At 37.5% G+C, this 19053-nt stretch overlaps 1 protein-coding gene across 1 annotated transcript in view; it reads left to right on the plus strand.

The window, feature by feature from the left end:
* The window catches only part of ADAM2 (ADAM metallopeptidase domain 2), a 99622-nt gene that overhangs the window by 24546 nt on the left and 56023 nt on the right, over nucleotides 1-19053 (plus strand). Inside the window, exon 7 of the mRNA XM_036838930.1 lies at nucleotides 1403-1459. Within this exon, the coding sequence (XP_036694825.1) occupies nucleotides 1403-1459 (57 nt within the window). The remainder of the gene's footprint in view (nucleotides 1-1402; nucleotides 1460-19053) is intronic.

The raw sequence follows: 19053 nt of genomic DNA on the forward strand, positions 1-19053 counted from the left end.
TAAGTCAACTAACACTTATGTTGGTTAAAACAAAGAAATAGCTTTGAATCCCTCAAAGCATTAATATTTTGTTACTTTCAATTAATACAAATGTTTATTTTTCTCCTCCAGTAAAGTAGTGTCATTTCCTTGTTTAGGCACTTCAGTGAAAGGATGGAATCCTATAAGCAAAACTATCATGAAGCATTCGGTGCTTCCTTTTGGATGGAAATGAAAATAAACCAATTAGACCATAAGGGGATTTCATTTGCATTAAAAAAAAAAACAAAAGAACCCTCAAGTCTCCAAGGTTTTAAAAGAGAATTTTTAAATGGAGGGAAAAAATGAATGATCATTCACCCCTAAATTTGTCTTACTGACCTTATTGACTTTTTTTCCCTTAAATTACTATAGTCTTCACTTTTCTCTGCTAAATCCTAGATTTGTTTTTCCCTCTTTATTGCTCCTCTTTATGTTAAGGAAAATGGTTTAACTAAAATGTGATAGTTTTGAACTTTCAAAGGATTAAATACCAGTGTAAAAAGAAAAAATTCAGACATTAAAATACGCATAATAAAAGTTTTCTCAATTTTTGAAATTTGATCCTCCTTTTCTGCTTCTATATATTTGTCCAGTGCTTATACATGGTATGCTATTTTAGTAACAAACTATTTTGAGTTAACTGCACTACAGTCTTAAAGTGCCCACAAAGACTGTCTTCCAAGTTTTCCCTAGTGCATTCCTCCTAGGTTAACGTCATGTAAAAATAATGATGAACATAAGTAATATTTTATTATACGTAGTTACAACAATTATTACTTGTTGGCAGAGTGTAAGTCACACAGATCATAAGCCCATCGGGCCTCACGTTTGTGCCTAATTTAACCACTGTGGTCTAATTGAATGACATCATAACCAGATATCCTGAGTTATCTATGGTGCAGTTTAAGAAACCCAGTCATTTTGTTTCTCTGTTGCTCACTTTTTTCTGCGGTGATTTATACAAGGATTAACTTTATCCTTCAGATGAAATCCCACCCCTCTAAACACAGAGATGTGCCCCTACTCTTTCAAGGTCATAGATAAAATCATACAGCATAATAATGTATAATGGAATCATTAAACGAACATAAATACACACATAATGGCAAGTCAAGGGAAGAATTTCCTCAGGGAAGAGAATCATATGAGTAGCCCAGTACCAGTGAGAATATGGAGAATGGAAGGTAGAGGAAAGTTATTTTCTGAATAAATTAAGTGATTGATCAGGTGTGAAAAACATGACAAAGGCAATATTCTGAAAATGATTTCTATTTTCATATAGAAAATTGAATTTTCAGTGTTGAATTTGTGAAGTAGTATATTACTTAAAATAATTAAATGATTCTTCAATTTTTATCTAAAGTTTGTGATTCCTTTTCAGCCACTTGCAGACTTCTCTCAGTATATAGAAATGCATGTTGTAGTTGAAAAAAATTTAGTAAGTATACTTTCATTTATTTGGCTTATGTTAATTTATATTAGCAATGGGAGTTTATAAAAAGTGTTGGAATAAATTTTTAACACAGGACAATAAATAATAATTTTTGCTCTATCTCTGCCTTAATGAATTTAAATTACTAGTATCAGTAGTAAATTGGAAATCAAATCTCTATTAGTTTATTTTTAATTTTATATAATTAACATATTAAAACATCTGTTACCTATAAAATAGTTTCTTAGTAATTTTTATTCACCATTCCCATACCTATAATGTCTAATAACCTTTGACCTTTTTACTGTCTCCATAATTTTGCCTTTTTCAGAAGATCATACAGTTGAAATGTACAGTATGTAGCAGTTACAGATTGGCTTCTTTACCTTGGTAACATGCATTTAACTTTACTGCATGCCTTATCATGGCTTGAGAGCTAATTTCTTTTTAGTACTGAGTAATATTGTATTGTCTGTATGTACCACAGTTTATTTATCCATTCATCTACTAAAGGACATCTTGGCTGCTTCCACATTTTGGCAGATGAATCAAGCTGCTATAAACATCCATTCACAGGTTTTCATTTTATTTATTTATTTATTTATTTATTTATGGCTGTGTTGGGTCTTCGTTTCTGTGCGAGGGCTTTCTCTAGTTGCGGCGAGTGGAGGCCACTCTTCATCGCGGTGCGTGGGCCTCTCGCTATTGCGGCCTCCCTTGTTGCGGAGCACAGGCTCCGGACGCGCAGGCTCAGCAACTGTGGCTCACGGGCCTAGTCGCTCCGCGGCATGTGGGATCTTCCCAGACCAGGGCTCGAACCTGTGTCCCCTGCATTGGCAGGCAGACTCTCAACCACTGCACAACCAGGGAAGCCCCCATTCACAGGTTTTTGTATTGACATATTTTAACTCCTTTGGGTAAATATCAAGCAACATGATTGCTGCATCATATGGTAACAGTATGTTTTTTTTGGTTGATTTTTTTGTGAGAAACTGCCAGGCTGTATTCCAAAGTACCTGTTTCATCTTGCATTCAGCACTTTAAATATATCATCCCCTTGTCTTCTGGCCTCTAAAATTTTTGCTAAGAAATTGGCTAGTAATCTTATTATCACCCCTTTTATGTGTTTAGTTATTTTTCTCTTGCTGCCTTCAATATTAATATTCTCTTTAGCTTTTGACAGTTTGATTATAATTTGTCTTGGTGTGGGTCTCTTTGGCTTTATCCTTCTTAAAATTTAAGCTCAAGGATTTGTGTGTTCATGTGGTTCATCAGATCTGGCAAGCTTTTGGCCATTATGTCTTTAAATAATCTCTCTTCTCCTGGGATTCCCTTAAGTCATATATTGTTCTGCATAATGGTATCCCACAAGTCCCTCCTTTTTTTTCTTTCTGGTTCTCAGACTCAATAATTTCAGTTATCCTATTCTCAAGTTTACTGCTTCTTTCTGCTGCCCCTTTAAATCTGCTGTTGAATCCTTCTACTCAATTTTCAGTTCAGTTATCGCATTTTTCAATGCCAGAATTTCTGTTTGGTTTCTTTTTATAATTTATATATCTTTGTTGATATTTTCATTTTAGTCATATATCATTTTCCTGACTTCCCTTCATTCTTTTTGTTTTCCTTTAACTCTTTGAGCATATTTTAGACAGTTGTTTTAAAGACTTTGTCTAGTACGTCTCTACGTCCTCAGGAATGGTTTCTGCCAATTTATTTCCTTCATTTGGGCCATGCTTTTTTTCTTTGTTTGCCTTGTAACATAGACTGAATGTTTCTGTTCCTCTAAAATTTATACTAATGCATAGTGATGGTATTGGGAAGTGGAGCCTTTGGGAGTGGCTTAGGTCATGAAGGTGGAGCCCTCATGAATGGGATTAGTGCCCTTATAAAAGAGAGTCCAAAGAGCTCCCTCACCTCTTCTACCATGTGAGGACAGAGCAGGAAGATGGCAAGATGGCCATCTCTGAACCAGGGAGCATGTTCTCATCAGACACAGGGCATGCTGGAAACCTAATCTTTAAACTTCCTGGCCTCCAGAACAGTGAGAAATAAATGTTTGTTGTTTGAGCACCCAGTCTATGGTGTTTTTGTTAGGGCAGCCCAAACTGATTAAGACACCTTGTGATTTTTGTTGAAAATTCAGCATTTGAAAAAATAAGCAGGTGACATGGAAAACAGCCATTCAGGCACCTTCCAGACAGGTTAGAACATTGCAGATAAGGTCTTCTCTGCTCCACCTGGTATAATGGAAGGAATTGTGAAACAGACTACCATTTCCTCCAGATTAAACCATGCCACACTGGGGAAGGGAATAGGGCATAGGGGAGTAAAAACACCACAAAATTTCCTGTCATTTTCAAGATGTTTTCTTCTTGTTTGGACATTTGTAGACCTTTGAATGTTTTCCTGAGGTTTTCTGGAGACCCCAATGAGGTTATTTCAGCCAGTTTCTGGTTGTCTTTTGATGTTTCCAGAGAAAAACAAAGGCTTGGTGTTTTCTAGTTCTCCATTTTGCTGACTTCACTCCCCATGAAGGATATTTTTAATTATTTGTTGCCATCATTTTACAAAGGCTACTTTAAAATCTTTGTCAGATAATTCTAACAAGTGATGTACTTTGGTGTTGACATGCATTGACTGACTTTTCTCCCTCAAGTTGTGATTTTCCTGGTTCTTGGTATGGCAAATGGTTTTCAGTTGCTTTCTGGAAATTTTGACTATTATGTTATGCAGTTCTTCATTCTACTTAAATCTTTTATTTTGTTCATTCAGACTCCTTAGTTGTAGCACATAAGTCCTGACCAAATTATATGGGTTGAATTCAATGACAAAAGTTCTCAGAGCCTTCGTAATGCTATTTTGGCCTTCTTGGTTCAGTCGCTGTTTTTGCGGGTCTCAGTGATACTTGCCTGTCCCGCCTGCAGGAGTGGAAGGACCTTCCCCTGTCTCCTCCTATGGCCTCTGAGTGGAATATTGTAGATGGTGGGCGTGTGCAGGTGGAAAGTGTCTCCCTGGTCCATCCAGTGCCAGTGGGACTCTAGTACTGTTTGTGTGGATGGGAGTTACTTCCCAGGGTCATTCTGCCTAGTGTTTCTAGGTAGGTACAGGAGACATCAAGCCTGTGGGGGTGGAGCTATTTTGTCAGAAGAGTTTCACTCTTCCCTGCTGATACTGCCAACAGGACCAAATGGCTGTTTCCTGGTCCAGGCCACCTGTTGTCTCAAGCTCGTTAATGAGACGTTCCATGCTGTGGTGCGGAGGTTACTACTCTAGGCACCACAGTGTTAATGGGTTTCTCATTCCACTTCTACCTGGACTACTCTTTTGCCACTGGATGGGGTGTTGGGAATTGCTGAGGTGCTATATTGTTCTTCCATTCCTAGCATACCTGTACAGGTACCTTCTTGCTTCCACCTTTTAGAGACTTCCTATGATTTTTTTATGTTATTTCAGGGTTTATACTTTTTTATAATTTTGATCAGCTTGGAGGAAGAGGGAGAGATGAGTTTATACCACCCTTTCTTGAAATTTAAATTATTGTCTTTTGTGGGAATTCCTTGACGGCCCAGTGGTTAGGATGCAGGCTTTTTTACTGCCGGGGGCCCAGGTTCAATCCCTGGTCGGGGAACTAAGATCCCACAAGCCGCTTGGCCCAAAAAGAAAAAAAAAGAGGATAAATTACTGTCTTTTGCAAGTTTTTTTAAACTGATTTTAGAGAAGAAAAGACAAGATATTTATTGTTTTATACTTTGTTATTGCTAGTACCAATGTTCTTTATTATACTTATGTAGATATGAGTTACTGTTTTGTGTCATCTTTTCAACCTGAGAATTTCCTGATTATTATCATTTCTTGCCTTATTATTTCTGGCAGAGCAGCTCTGCTATCACTGATTTATCTCTCTCTCTCTCTCTCTCTCTCTCTCTTTAAAATTTGAGAATGGCTTTCTGTTGCCTTTACTTATGAAGAATAGTTTTGCTGAGTATAGAATTCTTGATTGAGAGTATTTTGTAGTAGCACTTTGAATTTGTAACCCCACCTGGCCTCCATTGATTCTAATGAGAAGTCAGCTCTGAACCTTGCTGTGTCTCTGCTATAGGTGATGTACCATTTTTTTCTTCTCAGTATAAAGATTTTCTCCTTGTGGCTGTTGTCCAGTAACTTAACTATGATGTGTCTATGTGTGATTGTCTTTGATTTTATCTTACTTGAAGTTTGTTGAGCCTAAGTACTGTGTAGGTTAGAGATTTTCATTGTTTGGGAGTTTTTAGCTATTATTTACTCGTTTTGTTTTTTTGTTTTTGTTTGTTTTGTTTTGTTTTGTTTTTTGATCATTTCTATCTCTCCTCTCCTTCTAAGACGCTCATTATGTAATGTGTATTTGCGTTATGGTGTCAAACAGGTGTCTGAGATTCTGTTCACTTTACTTCTTTCTTGTTTTTCCTTTCTGTTCTTTATGTTGAATAATTTCTATTGATACATTATTATTTTTATTTATTCTTTCTGCTAGTGAGCTTATATAATTTTAGTTATTATATTTTCTTTTTTTTTAAACATCTTTATTGAAGTATAATTGCTTTACAATGGTGTGTTAGTTTCTGCTTTATAACAAAGTGAATCAGTTATACATATACATATGTTCCCATATCTCTTCCCTCTTGCATCTCCCTCCCTCCCACCCTCCCTATCCCACCCCTCTAGGTGGTCACAAAGCACCGAGCTGATCTCCCTGTGCTATGCGGCTGCTTCCCACTAGCTATCTATTTTACATTTGGTAGTGTATATATGTCCATGCCACTCTCTCACCCTGTCACATCTCACCCCTCCCACTCCCCATATCCTCAAGTCCATTCTCTAGTAGGTCTGTGTCTTTATTCCTGTCTTGCCACTAGGTTCTTCATAACCTTTTTTTTTTTCCATAGAATCCATATATATGTGTTAGCATACTGTATTTGTTTTTCTCTTTCTGACTTACTTCACTCTGTATGACAGACTCTAACTCCATCCACCTCATTACAAATACCTCCATTTCATTTCTTTTTATGGCTGAGTAATATTCCATTGTATATATGTGCCACATCTTCTTTATCCATTCATCCGATGATGGACACCTAGGTTGCTTCCATGTCCTGGCTATTGTAAACAGAGCTGCAATGAATATTTTGGTACATGACTCTTTCTGAATTATGGTTTTCTCAGGGTATATGCCCAGTAGTGGGATTGCTGGGTCATATGGTAGTTCTATTTTCAGTTTTTTAAGGAACCTCCATACTGTTCTCCATAGTGGCTGTATCAATTTACATTCCCACCAACAGTGCAAGAGTGTTCCCTTTTCTCCACACCCTCTCCAGCATTTATTGTTTCTAGATTTTTTGATGATGGCCATTCTGACTGGTGTGAGATGATACCTCATTGTAGTTTTGATTTGCATTTCTCTAATGATTAATGATGTTGAGCATTCTTTCATGTGTCTGTTGGCAATCTGTATATCTTCTTTGGAGAAATGTCTATTTAGGTCTTCTGCCCATTTTTGGATTGGGTTGTTTGTTTTTTTGGTATTGAGCTGCATGAGCTGCTTGTAAATCTTGGAGATTAATCCTTTGTCAGTTGCTTCATTTGCAAATATTTTCTCCCATTCTGATGGTTGTCTTTTGGTCTTGTTTATGGTTTCCTTTGCTGTGCAAAAGCTTTTAAGTTTCATTAGGTCCCATTTGTCTATTTGTGTTTTTATTTCCATTTCTCTAGGAGCTGGGTCAAAAAGGATCTTGCTGTGATGTATGTCATAGAGTGTTCTGCCTATGTTTTCCTCTAAGAGTTTGATAGTGTCTGGCCTTACACTTAGGTCTTTAATCCATTTTGAGTTTATTTTTGTGTATGGTGTCAGGGAGTGTTCTAATTTCATACTTTTACATGTATCTGTCCAATTTTCCCAGCACCACTTATTGAAGAGGCTGACTTTTCTCCACTGTATATGCTTGCCTCCTTTATCAAAGATAAGGTGACCATATGTGCATGGGCTTATCTCTGGGCTTTCTATCCTGTTCCATTGATCTATATTTCTGTTTTTGTGCCAGTACCAAACTGTCTTGATTACTGTAGCTTTGTAATATAGTCTGAAGTCAGGGAGCCTAATTCCTCCAGCTCCATTGTTCGTTCTCAAGATTGCTTTGGCTATTCAGGGTCTTTTGTGTCTCCATACAAATTGTGAAATTTTTTGTTCTAGTTCTGTGAAAAATGCCAGTGGTAGTTTGATAGGGATTGTATTGAATCTGTAGATTGCTTTGGGTAGTAGAGTCATTTTCACAATGTTGATTCTTCCAATCCAAGAACATGGTATATCTCTCCATCTATTTGTATCACCTTAAATTTCTTTCATCCGTGTCCTATAATTTTCTGCTTACAGGTCTTTTGTCTCCTTAGGTAGGTTTATTCCTAGATATTTTATTCTTTTTGTTGCAATGGTAAATGGGAGTGTATTCTTTATTTCACTTTCAGATTTTTCATCATTACTATATAGGAATGCAAGAGATTTCTGTGCATTAATTTTGTATCCTGCTACTTTACCAAATTCATTGATTAGCTCTAGGAGTTTTCTGGTAGCATCTTTAGGGTTCTCTATGTATAGTATCATGTCATCTGCAAACAGTGACAGCTTTACTTCTTCTTTTCCGATTTGGATTCCTTTTATTTCTTTGTCTTCTCTGATTGCTGTGGCTAACACTTCCAAAAGTATGTTGAATAATAGTGGTGAGAGTGGGCAACCTTGTCTTGTTCCTGATCTTAGTGGAAATGGTTTCAGTTTTTCACCATTGAGGACAATGTTGGCTGTGGGTTTGTCATATATGGCCTTTCTTATGTTGAGGAAAGTTCCCTCTATGCCTACTTTCTGCAGGGCTTTTATCATAAATGGGCGTTGAATTTTGTCGAAAGCTTTCTCTGCATCTATTGAGATGATCATATGGTTTTTCTCCTTCAATTTGTTAATATGATGTATCACATTGATTGATTTGCGTATATTGAAGAATCCTTGCATTCCTGGAATAAACCCCACTTGATCATGGTGTATAATACTTTTAATGTGCTGTTCAGATTCTGTTTGCTAGTATTTTGTTGAGGATTTTTGCATCTATGTTCATCAGTGATATTGGCCTGTAGTTTTCTTTCTTTGTGACATCTTTGTCTGGTTTTGGTATCAGGGTGATGGTGGCCTCGTAGAATGAGTTTGGGAGTGTTCCTCCCTCTTCAATATTTTGGAAGAGTTTGAGAAGGATAGGTGTTAGCTCTTCTCTAAATATTTGACAGAATTCGCCTGTGAAGCCATCTGGTCCTGGGCTTTTGTGTGTTGGAAGATTTTTAATCGCAGTTTCAATTTCAGTGCTTGTGATTGGTCTGTTCATATTTTCTATTTCTTCCTGGTTCAGTCTCGGTAGGTTGTGCGTTTCTAAGAATCTGTCCATTTCTTCCAGGTTGTCCATTTTATTGGCGTAGAGTTGCTTGTAGTAATCTCTCATGATCATTTGTATTTCTGCAGTGTCAGTGGTTACTTCTCCTTTTTCATTTCTAATTCTATTGATTTGAGTCTTCTCCCTTTTTCTCTTGATGAGTCTGGCTAATGGTTTATCAATTTTGTTTATCTTCTCAAAGAACCAGCTTTTAGTTTCATTGATTTTTGCTATTGTTTCCTTCATTTCTTTTTCATTTATTTCTGACCTGATCTTTATGATTTCTTTCCTTCTGCTAGCTTTGGGGTTTTTTTGTTCTTCTTTCTCTAATTGCTTTAGGTGCAAGGTTCAGTTGTTTATTCGAGATGTTTCCTGTTTCTTGATGTAGGCTTTTATTGCTATAAACTTCCCTCTTAGAACTGCTTTTGCTGCATCCCATAGGTTTTGGGTCATCGTGTCTCCATTGTCATTTGTTTCTAGGTATTTTTTGATTTCCCCTTTGATTTCTTCAGTGATCACTTCGTTATTAAGTAGTGTATTGTGTAGCCTCCATGTGTTTGTATTTTTTACAGATCTTTTCCTGTAATTGATATCTAGTCTCATAGCGTTGTGGTCGGAAACGATACTTGATACGATTTCAATTTTTTAAAATTTACCAAGGCTTGATTTGTGACCCAAGATATGATCTATCCTGGAGAATGTTCCATGAGCACTTGAGAAAAATGTGTATTCTGTTGTTTTTGGGTGGAATGTCCTATAAATATCAATTAAGTCCATCTTGTTTAATGTATCATTTAAAGCTTGTGTTTCCTTATTTATTTTCATTTTGGATGATCTGTCCATTGGTGAAACTGGGGTGCTAAAGTCCCCTACTATGATTGTGTTACTGTTGATTTCCCCTTTTATGGCTGTTAGTATTTGCCTTATGTATTGAGGTGCTCCTATGTTGGGTGCATAAATATTTACAATTGTTATACCTTCCTCTTGGATCGATCCCTTGATCATTATATAGTGTCCTTCTTTGTCTCTTGTAATAGTCTTTATTTTAAAGTCTATTTTGTCTGATATGAGAATTGCTACTCCAGCTTTCTTTTGATTTCCATTTGCATGGAATATCTTTTTCCATCCCCTCACTTTCAGTCTGTATGTGTCTCTAGGTCTGAAGTGGGTCTCTTGTAGACAGCATATATATGGGTCTTGTTTTTGTATCCATTCAGCCAGTCTGTGTCTTTTGGTGGGAGCATTTAATCCATTTACATTCAAGGTAATTATCGGTATGTATGTTCCTATTCCCATTTTCTTAAATGTTTTGGGTTTGTTATTGTAGGTGTTTTCCTTCTCTTGTGTTTCTTCCCTAGAGAAGTTCCTTTAGCATTTGTTGTAAAGCTGGTTTGGTGGTGCTGAACTCTCTCAGCTTTTGCTTGTCTGTAAAGGTTTTAATTTCTCCATCAAATCTGAATGAGATCCTTGCTGGGTAGAGTAACCTTGGTTGTAGGTTTTTCTCCTTCATCACTTTAAGTATATCCTGCCACTCCCTTCTGGCTTGCAGAGTTTCTGCTGAAAGATCAGCTGTTAACCTTATGGGGATTCCCTTGTGTGTTATTTATTGTTTTTCCCTTGCTGCTTTTAATATGTTTAATTTATATTTAATGTTGGATAGTTTGATTAATATGTGTCTTGGCATGTTTCTCCTTGGATTTATCCTGTATGGGACTCTCTGTGCTTCCAGGACTTGATTAACTATTTCCTTTCCCATATTAGGGAAGTTTTCAACTATAATCTCTTCAAATATTTTCTCAGTCCCTTTCTTTTTCTCTTCTTCTTCTGGGACCCCTATGATTCGAATGTTGGTGTGTTTAATGTTGTCACAGAGGTCTCTGAGACTGTCCTCAGTTCTTTTCATTCTTTTTTCTTTATTCTGCTCTGCAGTAGTTATTTCCACTATTTTATCTTCCAGGTCACTTATCTGTTCTTCTGCCTCAGTTATTCTGCTATTGATCCCGTCGAGAGTATTTTTAATTTCATTTATTGTGTTTTTCATCATTGCTTGGTTCCTCTTTAGTTCTTCTACATCCTTGTTAAATGTTTCTTGCATTTTGTCTATTCTATTTCCAAGATTTTGGATCATCTTTACTATCATTATTCTGAATTCTTTTTCAGGTAGACTGCCTATTTCCTCTTCATTTGTTAGGTCTGGTGTGTTTTGACCCTGCTCCTTCACCTGCTGTGTGGTTTTTTGTATTCTCATTTTGCTTATCTTACTGTGTTTGGGGTCTCCTTTTCACAGGCTGCAGGTTCGTAGTTCCCGTTGTTTTTGGTATCTGCCCCCAGTGGCTAAAGTTGGTTCAGTGGGTTGTGTAGGCTTCCTGGTGGAGGGGACTAGTGCCTGTGTTCTGGTGGATGAGGTTGGATCTTGTCTTTCTGGTGGGCACGTCCACGTCTGGTGGTGTGTTTTGGGGTGTCTGTGGCCTTATTATGATTTTAGGCAGCCTCTCTGCTAATGGATGGGGCTGTGTTCCTGTCTTGCTAGTTGTTTGGCATAGGGTGTCCAGCACTGTAGCTTGCTGGTCGTTGAGTGAAGCTGGGTCTTGATGTTGAGATGGAGATCTCTGAGAGATTTTTGCCGTTTGGTATTACGTGGAGCTGGGAGGTCTCTTGTGGACCAGTGTCCTGAAGTTGGCTCTCCCACCTCAGAGGCACAGCCCTGATGCCTGGCTGGAGCACCAAGAGCCTTTCATCCACACGGCTCAGAATAAAAGGGAGAAAAAATAGAAAGAAAGAAAGAAGGAGGATAAAATAAAATAAAATAAAGCTATTATAATAAAAAATAAGAAAAAAATTATTAAGAATAAATTTATTAAGAAAAAAATTTTTTTAATTCTTAAAAATAGATTTATTAATTTTTTATAAGAAAAAGTAAGAAAAAATTATTAAGAAAAAAATTTATTAAGAAAAAATTTTTTTAAATAAAAAATGTGAAAAAACTTATTAAAAATTTTTTTTTAATTTTTTAAAAATAGAAAATAAGGAAAAAATTATTAAGAAAACATATATTAGGGAAAAAATTTTTTTAAGTAAAAAAAAAACAAAACGGACGGACCTAACCCTAGGACTAACGGTGAGAGCAAAGCTATACAGACAAAATCTCACCCAGAAGCATACACACATACACTCACAAAAAAAGGAAAAGGGGAAAAATTAATATATCCTGCTCCCAAAGTCCACCTCCTAAATTTGGGATGATTCGTTGTCTATTCAGGTATTCAACAGATGCAGGCACATCAAGTTGTTTGTGGAGCTTTAATCCGCTGCTTCTGAGGCTGCTGGGAGAGATTTCCCTTTCTCTTCTTTGTTTGCACAGCTCCCGGGGTTCAGCTTTGGATTTGGACCCGCCTCTGCGTGTAGGTCGCCTGAGGGCGTCTGTTCCCCGCCCAGACAGAACGGGGTTAAAGGAGCAGCTGCTTCGGGGGCTCTGGCTCACTCAGGCCGCGGGGAGGGAGCGGTACGGAGGAGGCGGGGCGAGCCTGCGGCGGCAGAGGCCGGCGTGACGTTGCAGCAGCCTGAGGCGTGCAGTGCGTTCTCCTGGGGAAGTTGTCCCCGGATCACGGGAGCCTGGCGGTGGCGGGCGGCACAGGCTCCTGGGAGGGGCGTTGTGGAGAGTGACCTCTGCTCGCACACAGGCTTCTTGGTGGCGGCAGCAGCAGCCTTAGCGTCTCATGCCCGCCTCTGGGGTCCGAGCTGATCGCCGCGGCTCACGCCCGTCTCTGGAGTTCGTTTAGGCGGCGCTCTGAATCCCCTCTCCTTGCATGCCGTGAAACAAAGAGGAAAGAAAAAGTCTCTTGCCTCTTCGGCAGCTGCAGACTTTTTCCCGGACTCCCTCCCGGCTAGCACCGAAGCCCGAGCCTCAGCTCCCAGCCCCCGCCCGCCCTGGTGGGTGAACAGACAAGCCTCTCGGGCTGGTGAGCGCTGCTCGGCGCCGAGCCTCTGTGCGGGAATCTCTCCGTTTTTCCCTCTGCGCCCCTGTTGCTGTGGGATCCGCGCTGATAGCCTCGGCTCGTGCCCATCTCTGGAGCTCGTTTAGGCGGCGCTCTGAATCCCCTCTCCTTGCGCGCCGCGAAACAAAGAGGCAAGAAAAAGTCTCTTGCCTTTTCGGCAGCTGCAGACTTTTTCCCCCGGACTCCCTCCCGGCTAGCTGTGGTGCGTTAACCCCTTCAGGCTGTGTTCACGCCGCCAACCCCAGTCCTCTCCCTGCGATCCCACCGAAGCCGGAGCCTCAGCTCCCAGCCCCGCCCGCCCCGGCGGGTTCGCAGACAAGCCTCTCCGGCTGGTAAGTGCTACTCGGCGCCGAGCCTCTGTGCGGGAATCTCTCCACTTTGCCCTCCGCACCCCTGTGGCTGCGCTCTCCTCTGTGGCTCCGAAGCTTCACCCCTCTGCCACCCGCAGTCTCCGCCCACGAAGGGGCTCCTAGTGTGTGGAAACCTTTCCTCCTTCACGGCTCCCTCCCACTGGCGCGGGTCCCATCCCTATTCTTTTGTCTCTGTTATTTCTTTTTTCTTTTGCCCTACCCAAGTACGTGGGGATTTTCTTGCCTTTTGGGAGGTCTGACGTTTTCTGCCAGCGTTCAGTGGGTGTTCTGTAGGAGCAGTTCCACGTGTAGATGTATTTCTACTGTATCTGTGGGAAGGAAGGTGATCTCCGCGTCTTACTCTTCCGCCATCTTGCCCAGACCGCCTAGTTATTATATTTTCAACTCAAGTATCTATTTAGTTCTTTTTTACAATTTTATAATTATTATTTGTTTTTTCTGTTTCACTCAGGTTTATTGAGATATAATTGACACATAACTGTGTAAGTTTAATGTGTATGTGTTGACTTGATACATTTATAAATTACAAAATGATTACCACTGTAGTATTGGCTACCACATCCGTCCCATCGCATAATTAATTTTTATTTCTCTTTTGTGGTGAGAACATTTAAGATCTACTCTCTTAGCAACATTCAAGTATATGATGCAGTGTTATTAGCCATCATCACCAAGCTGTACATTATAATGTATAATTTATATTCTTTACTGATACTCTCTTTTTTACGAGTCAATGTCATCATTCCTTTACTTCTTTAAACATGGTTCCTATCAGTTCCATGTTTACCATAGTTGCTTTAAAGTTTCGTGTGCTAAATCCAATAAGGTCTACCTCATAGTTTCTAATGACTGCATTTTCAAATGTGTGGATAACATTGTTTTATTGTGCTTACTATTTTTTAAATTCTTGTTTCTACTTTTAAGCCAGGATTTTTGTGGTTGACCGTGGGTGAACATATCTTAGCAGTCAGCTAATGACTGGTCAGAGACTATGCTCCAACCTTTGAGCTAGTAAGGCTTCTACCCTTTGCAAATGGATTTGTCTGTTAGGGAAAGTATTCAATTTTCATGTAATTTTCAAGTCAGGTAGGTTTTGATTTTTATAGGACTTTCTCACATCTCCTCAGGTAGTGAGTAATGTTTCAAGTTCAGCCATGAACTTGTCGATATCTTAGACCCCTTTCAGTCTCTCCTGAGCATGAGTGTTACCTGGTGCGTGAATGGAATATTCCAGACTATAAAGGATATATGGAAGGTTGTCAAGACCCATTATGGCTATTGTATCCCCCCCCAATTCCATGTTAGATTTCTGGCTCATCTTCTGGTCTGTTGCTTGAAATAACCAGTATCACAGCCTAAGTTTATCTGTGATGATGTCCTTCAATATTCATTTGCCACAGAGATCACTATTGTTTTTGACAATATATCTGGGCACGTAGTTTTGCCCTACTCTGCACCAGATCAAGTTATCCTCCTCTGATAGGGAAGTGTCTGGATTTTATGGCTTGACCTACCATGGTAGAATTACCACACAATACAATTTGAGATGTGGTTGGGGACAACCTCAGGTGAAATGTCACAGATTCCCACTGCTCTTACCATAGAATTAATAGTTTTTCTTTAATTAATATTTCTCATTTTAATGCCCTTAGTCAATTGCCAGATTCTTGAAATGTTTTTGACATTTTTGTCTTTTATCATTGCTTATTGTGGAAAGGATTTGCAGACCTCATTATTTCACCATCTCAGGAGTCCCACTCTCTGTAATTAATTTTTTAATCCCCCTTAGTTTGTGAACTTTTCTTCTTATAGGTTTCACATATTTGCTAGGTATTTTGTCTTACTGTGTTTGAAAATTAGATATTTTCATATATTCTTACTTCTATTCCTTGTTGTAGTCATGTATAGATTCCTGAGACACTTTTTGTTGCTCCATAACAAACTACTCCAAAATTTAGTGGCTTAAAAGAACAACTATTTATTTAGCTCACAATTCTTAAATATCCTCTGATCTCATTAAGATCTCCTTGTGCTGGACTGGCCTCACTTGTGTACTGTTAGTAAGCTACTGATTTTGCTTGGAGTTGGCTGGTCCACTGGGTGTCTCAGCTGGCATGTCTTATCTCTGCTTTCCAATGATATTTGTATCATAATAATGTTATTTTTGTACAAGTTTTTGTGTGGACATAAGCTTTTATTTCTATTAGGTAGATGCAAAAGGTAAGAATTGCTGAGTTGTGTGGTAACTCTATGTTTCACATTTTGAGATCCTAAAAAACAATTTTCACCATTATATATTGCACCAGCAATGAACAAATGTATGAGTTCCAGTTCCTCTAAATTCTCAACTGTGTTTGTTATTGTCTGTCTTTTGGACTTTAGCCATCCTGGTGGGTGTGAATTAGTTTCTCACTGTGCTTTTGATTTGCATTCCCTATTGTGTAATGATGTTGAGAATATTTGCATTTTCTTATTAGCTATTAGCATATTTTATTTGAGAAATTATTTGAATTCTTTACACATATTTCATTGGGTTGTCTTTTTATTGTTGTAGCTAAGTATTCATTATATATTGTGGATGCTAGACCCCTATCCAATATATGATTTGTAAATATTTTTATCCATTCTGTGGGTTATCTTTTCATATTTTGATTGTGTCATTTGAAGCACAACATTTTAAAATTTTGAAAACATCAGTCTTTCTCCATTTAATGTTCTTGCTCTCTCCAAATATCAATTGACCATAAGTGTTAGAATTTACTTCTAGAAATTGTTATTTTATTGATCTATAACTCTAATCAAATGCCAAAAGCACACTGCCTTGATCATTACAGCTTTGCAGTTAGTTTTCAAATTGGGGTGTATGAGTCTTCCAACTTTGTTCTTCTTATTTAAAATTTTTGCAGACATTGTGGATCCCTTTCACTTTCATATACATAATAAGGTAAACTTGCCAATTCCTGCAAAACAATGCTGGAATTTTAATAAGGATTATATTATTTCTATAGATCAATTTGGAAATTATTGTCATCTTAACAATAATAGGTCTTCCAATCCATGAACACAGGTTCACTTTCCATTTATTTGTATCTTCTTTATTTTCTTTCAATGGTGTTTTGTAGTTTTCAGTGCCTGTTTTGTATTTCTTTTGTTAAATTTATTTTTTGGCATATTATCATTTTTTGATACTATCGTAAATGGATTTATTTTAAATTAATTTTAGATTGTTTATTGCTGGTGTATGGAAATGCAATTGATTTTTACATTGATCTTGTATTCTCCAATTCTGCTGAAATCGTTTATTAGTGCTAATGTTTTTTAGTGGTTTTCTTAGGATTTTTATATATACACATCTTTTGGTCTGTTAATAGAGTGTTTAACTTCTTTTTCTACGCAGATGCCTCTTGTTTCTTTTCCTTTACTAAATGCTTAGTCTAGAGCCTCCAGTGAAAGCTGAGATAGTAGCAATGAGAACAGATATACTTATCTTTTTCCTGATCTAAGAGAAGTAACACTTATTCTTTCACCATTAAGTGTGATGCTATCTGTGGGTTTTTAATAGATGTCCTTTATCAGGTTGAGGGAGTTCTCGTCTATCCCTAGTTTATTGAGCTTTTTTTTTTTTCTTTAGTCAAATGCTTCTTCTGTGTCTTTTGAAAGAATGTCCAGCTTCCCAAAAATCTACAAACAATAAATGCTAGAGAGGGTGTGGAGAAAACAGAACCCTCTTGCACTGTTGGTGGGAATGTAAATTGATATAGCCACTATGGAGAAAAAAAATAGAACTACCATATGACCCAGCAATCCCACTACCGGGCATATACCCTGAGAAAACCATAATTCAAAAAGAGTCATGTACCACGATGTACATTGCAGCACTATTTACAATAGCCAGGACATGGAAGCAACCTAAATGTCCATTGATAGACGAATGGATAAAGAAGATGTGGCACATGTATATAATGGAATATGAGCCATAAAAAGAAATGAAATTGAGTTATTTGTAGTGAGGTGAATGGACCTAGAGTCTGTCATACAGAGTGAAGAGAAAAACAAATACCGTATGCTAACACATATATATGGAATCTAAAAAAAAAAAAAAAGGTTCTGATGAACGTAGGGACAGGACAGGAATAAAGACGCAGATGTAGAGAATGAAATTGAGGACACAGGGGGTGGGGAGGGGAAGCTGGGACAAAGTGAAAGAGTAGCATTGACATAAATACACTACCAAATGTAAAATAGACAGCTAGTGGGAAGCAGCTGCATAGCACAGGGAGATCAGCTCAGTGCTTTGTGACCACCTAGAGGGATGGGACAGGGAGGGTGGGAGGGAGATGCAAGAGGGAGGAGATATGGGGATATATGTGTATGTATAGCTGATTCACTTTGTTATACAGCAGAAACTAACACAGCACTGTAAAACAATTATACTCCATTAAAGATGTAAAAAGGAAAAAAAGAATCATGTGGGTTTTGGTCATTATGTTCCTTATTCTACAATGTTTTGAAATACATCTATTGGTTTTTAGACATTAAGCCAAGCTTGTATATCTGAGATAAATCCCACTTGGTCGTGGTGTATAATTCTTTCTATGTGTTGCATAAATTGGTTAGTATTCTGATTAGGATTTTTACAATAATATTCATGAGGAATGTAGTTTGCTTTGGACTTTTATTTTCTTGTTATGTCTTTTCTGGTTTTCGTATCAGGGTAATACTGACCTTATTGAATGAATAGAAATGGGTTCCCTCCGATTTTATAGGAGAATTTGCAACGAATTGGTGTTAATTCTTCTCTAAATGTTTGATTGGATTCACCAACAAAGCCTTATAGAACTAGGTTTTTCTTTGTGGGAATTTTTTAAATGCATATTTAATCTTTTTGCTTGTTACATATTCTGTTTCTTCTTGAGTCAGTTTCAGTATCTGTTTATTACAAGAAATCATTCATTTTATCTAAGTTACCTAAATTGTTGCCACATTATTTTTCACAGTGTTCATTTACAAGGCTAGTTATTTCTCTGTGGTTAGTGACTGTAACCTTTTATCCTGAATTAATAATTTTTGTTTTGTTAATATATCTTGTTTTTTATATTCATACTTCAATCACTTTGCTCTGATTTTTATTAATTTCTTCCATTTCCTTCCTTTGAGTTCTTTGTGTTTGCTTTCCTTTCATTAATTTCCTAAGTGGAAATTAGTTATTTGAGATGGTGCTTCTTTTTTTTAATATAGCTATTTCCGATAAGTTGCCTTCTGAGCACTGCTTTAGCTGAATACCATAAGTTTTACTATGTTGTATTATAGTATTTTCTAATTTCCCCATGATTTCTTCTTTGATTACTGGTTATTTATAATGTATTGTTTAATTTCCACATACTTTGAATTTCTCAGATTGCTTTCTGTTGTTGAGTTTTTATTTAATTTTTGTGGTCAGAGAGCAATTTTGTATTTTTTAATTGTTTTAACCCAGTTGAAACTTATCCTATAACCTAGTATATAGTCTATTCCTAGATCATGTTCCATGAGCTCTTGAGAAGCGCATGTTGTGCTGTTTTGGGGTGGAATATTCTATAAATATCTGTTGGTTTAGGGTTTAGTTTTAGTCTTCTATATCTGTGTTGAGTTTTTGACCAGTTATTCTACTACTGAAATTGTGTTCTTAAATCTCCAAACATTATTGTTGAATTTTCTATTTCTCCCTTCACTTGCTCATTTTGTATTTTGTGTAATTTTTAGGTTCAGTTCTTTTTTTTTTTTTTTTTTTTTAAATTTTATAGCTACTTTAT

This window comes from Balaenoptera musculus, chromosome 21 (genome assembly GCF_009873245.2).
Source record: "Balaenoptera musculus isolate JJ_BM4_2016_0621 chromosome 21, mBalMus1.pri.v3, whole genome shotgun sequence".
Classification (NCBI taxonomy): domain Eukaryota; kingdom Metazoa; phylum Chordata; class Mammalia; order Artiodactyla; family Balaenopteridae; genus Balaenoptera; species Balaenoptera musculus.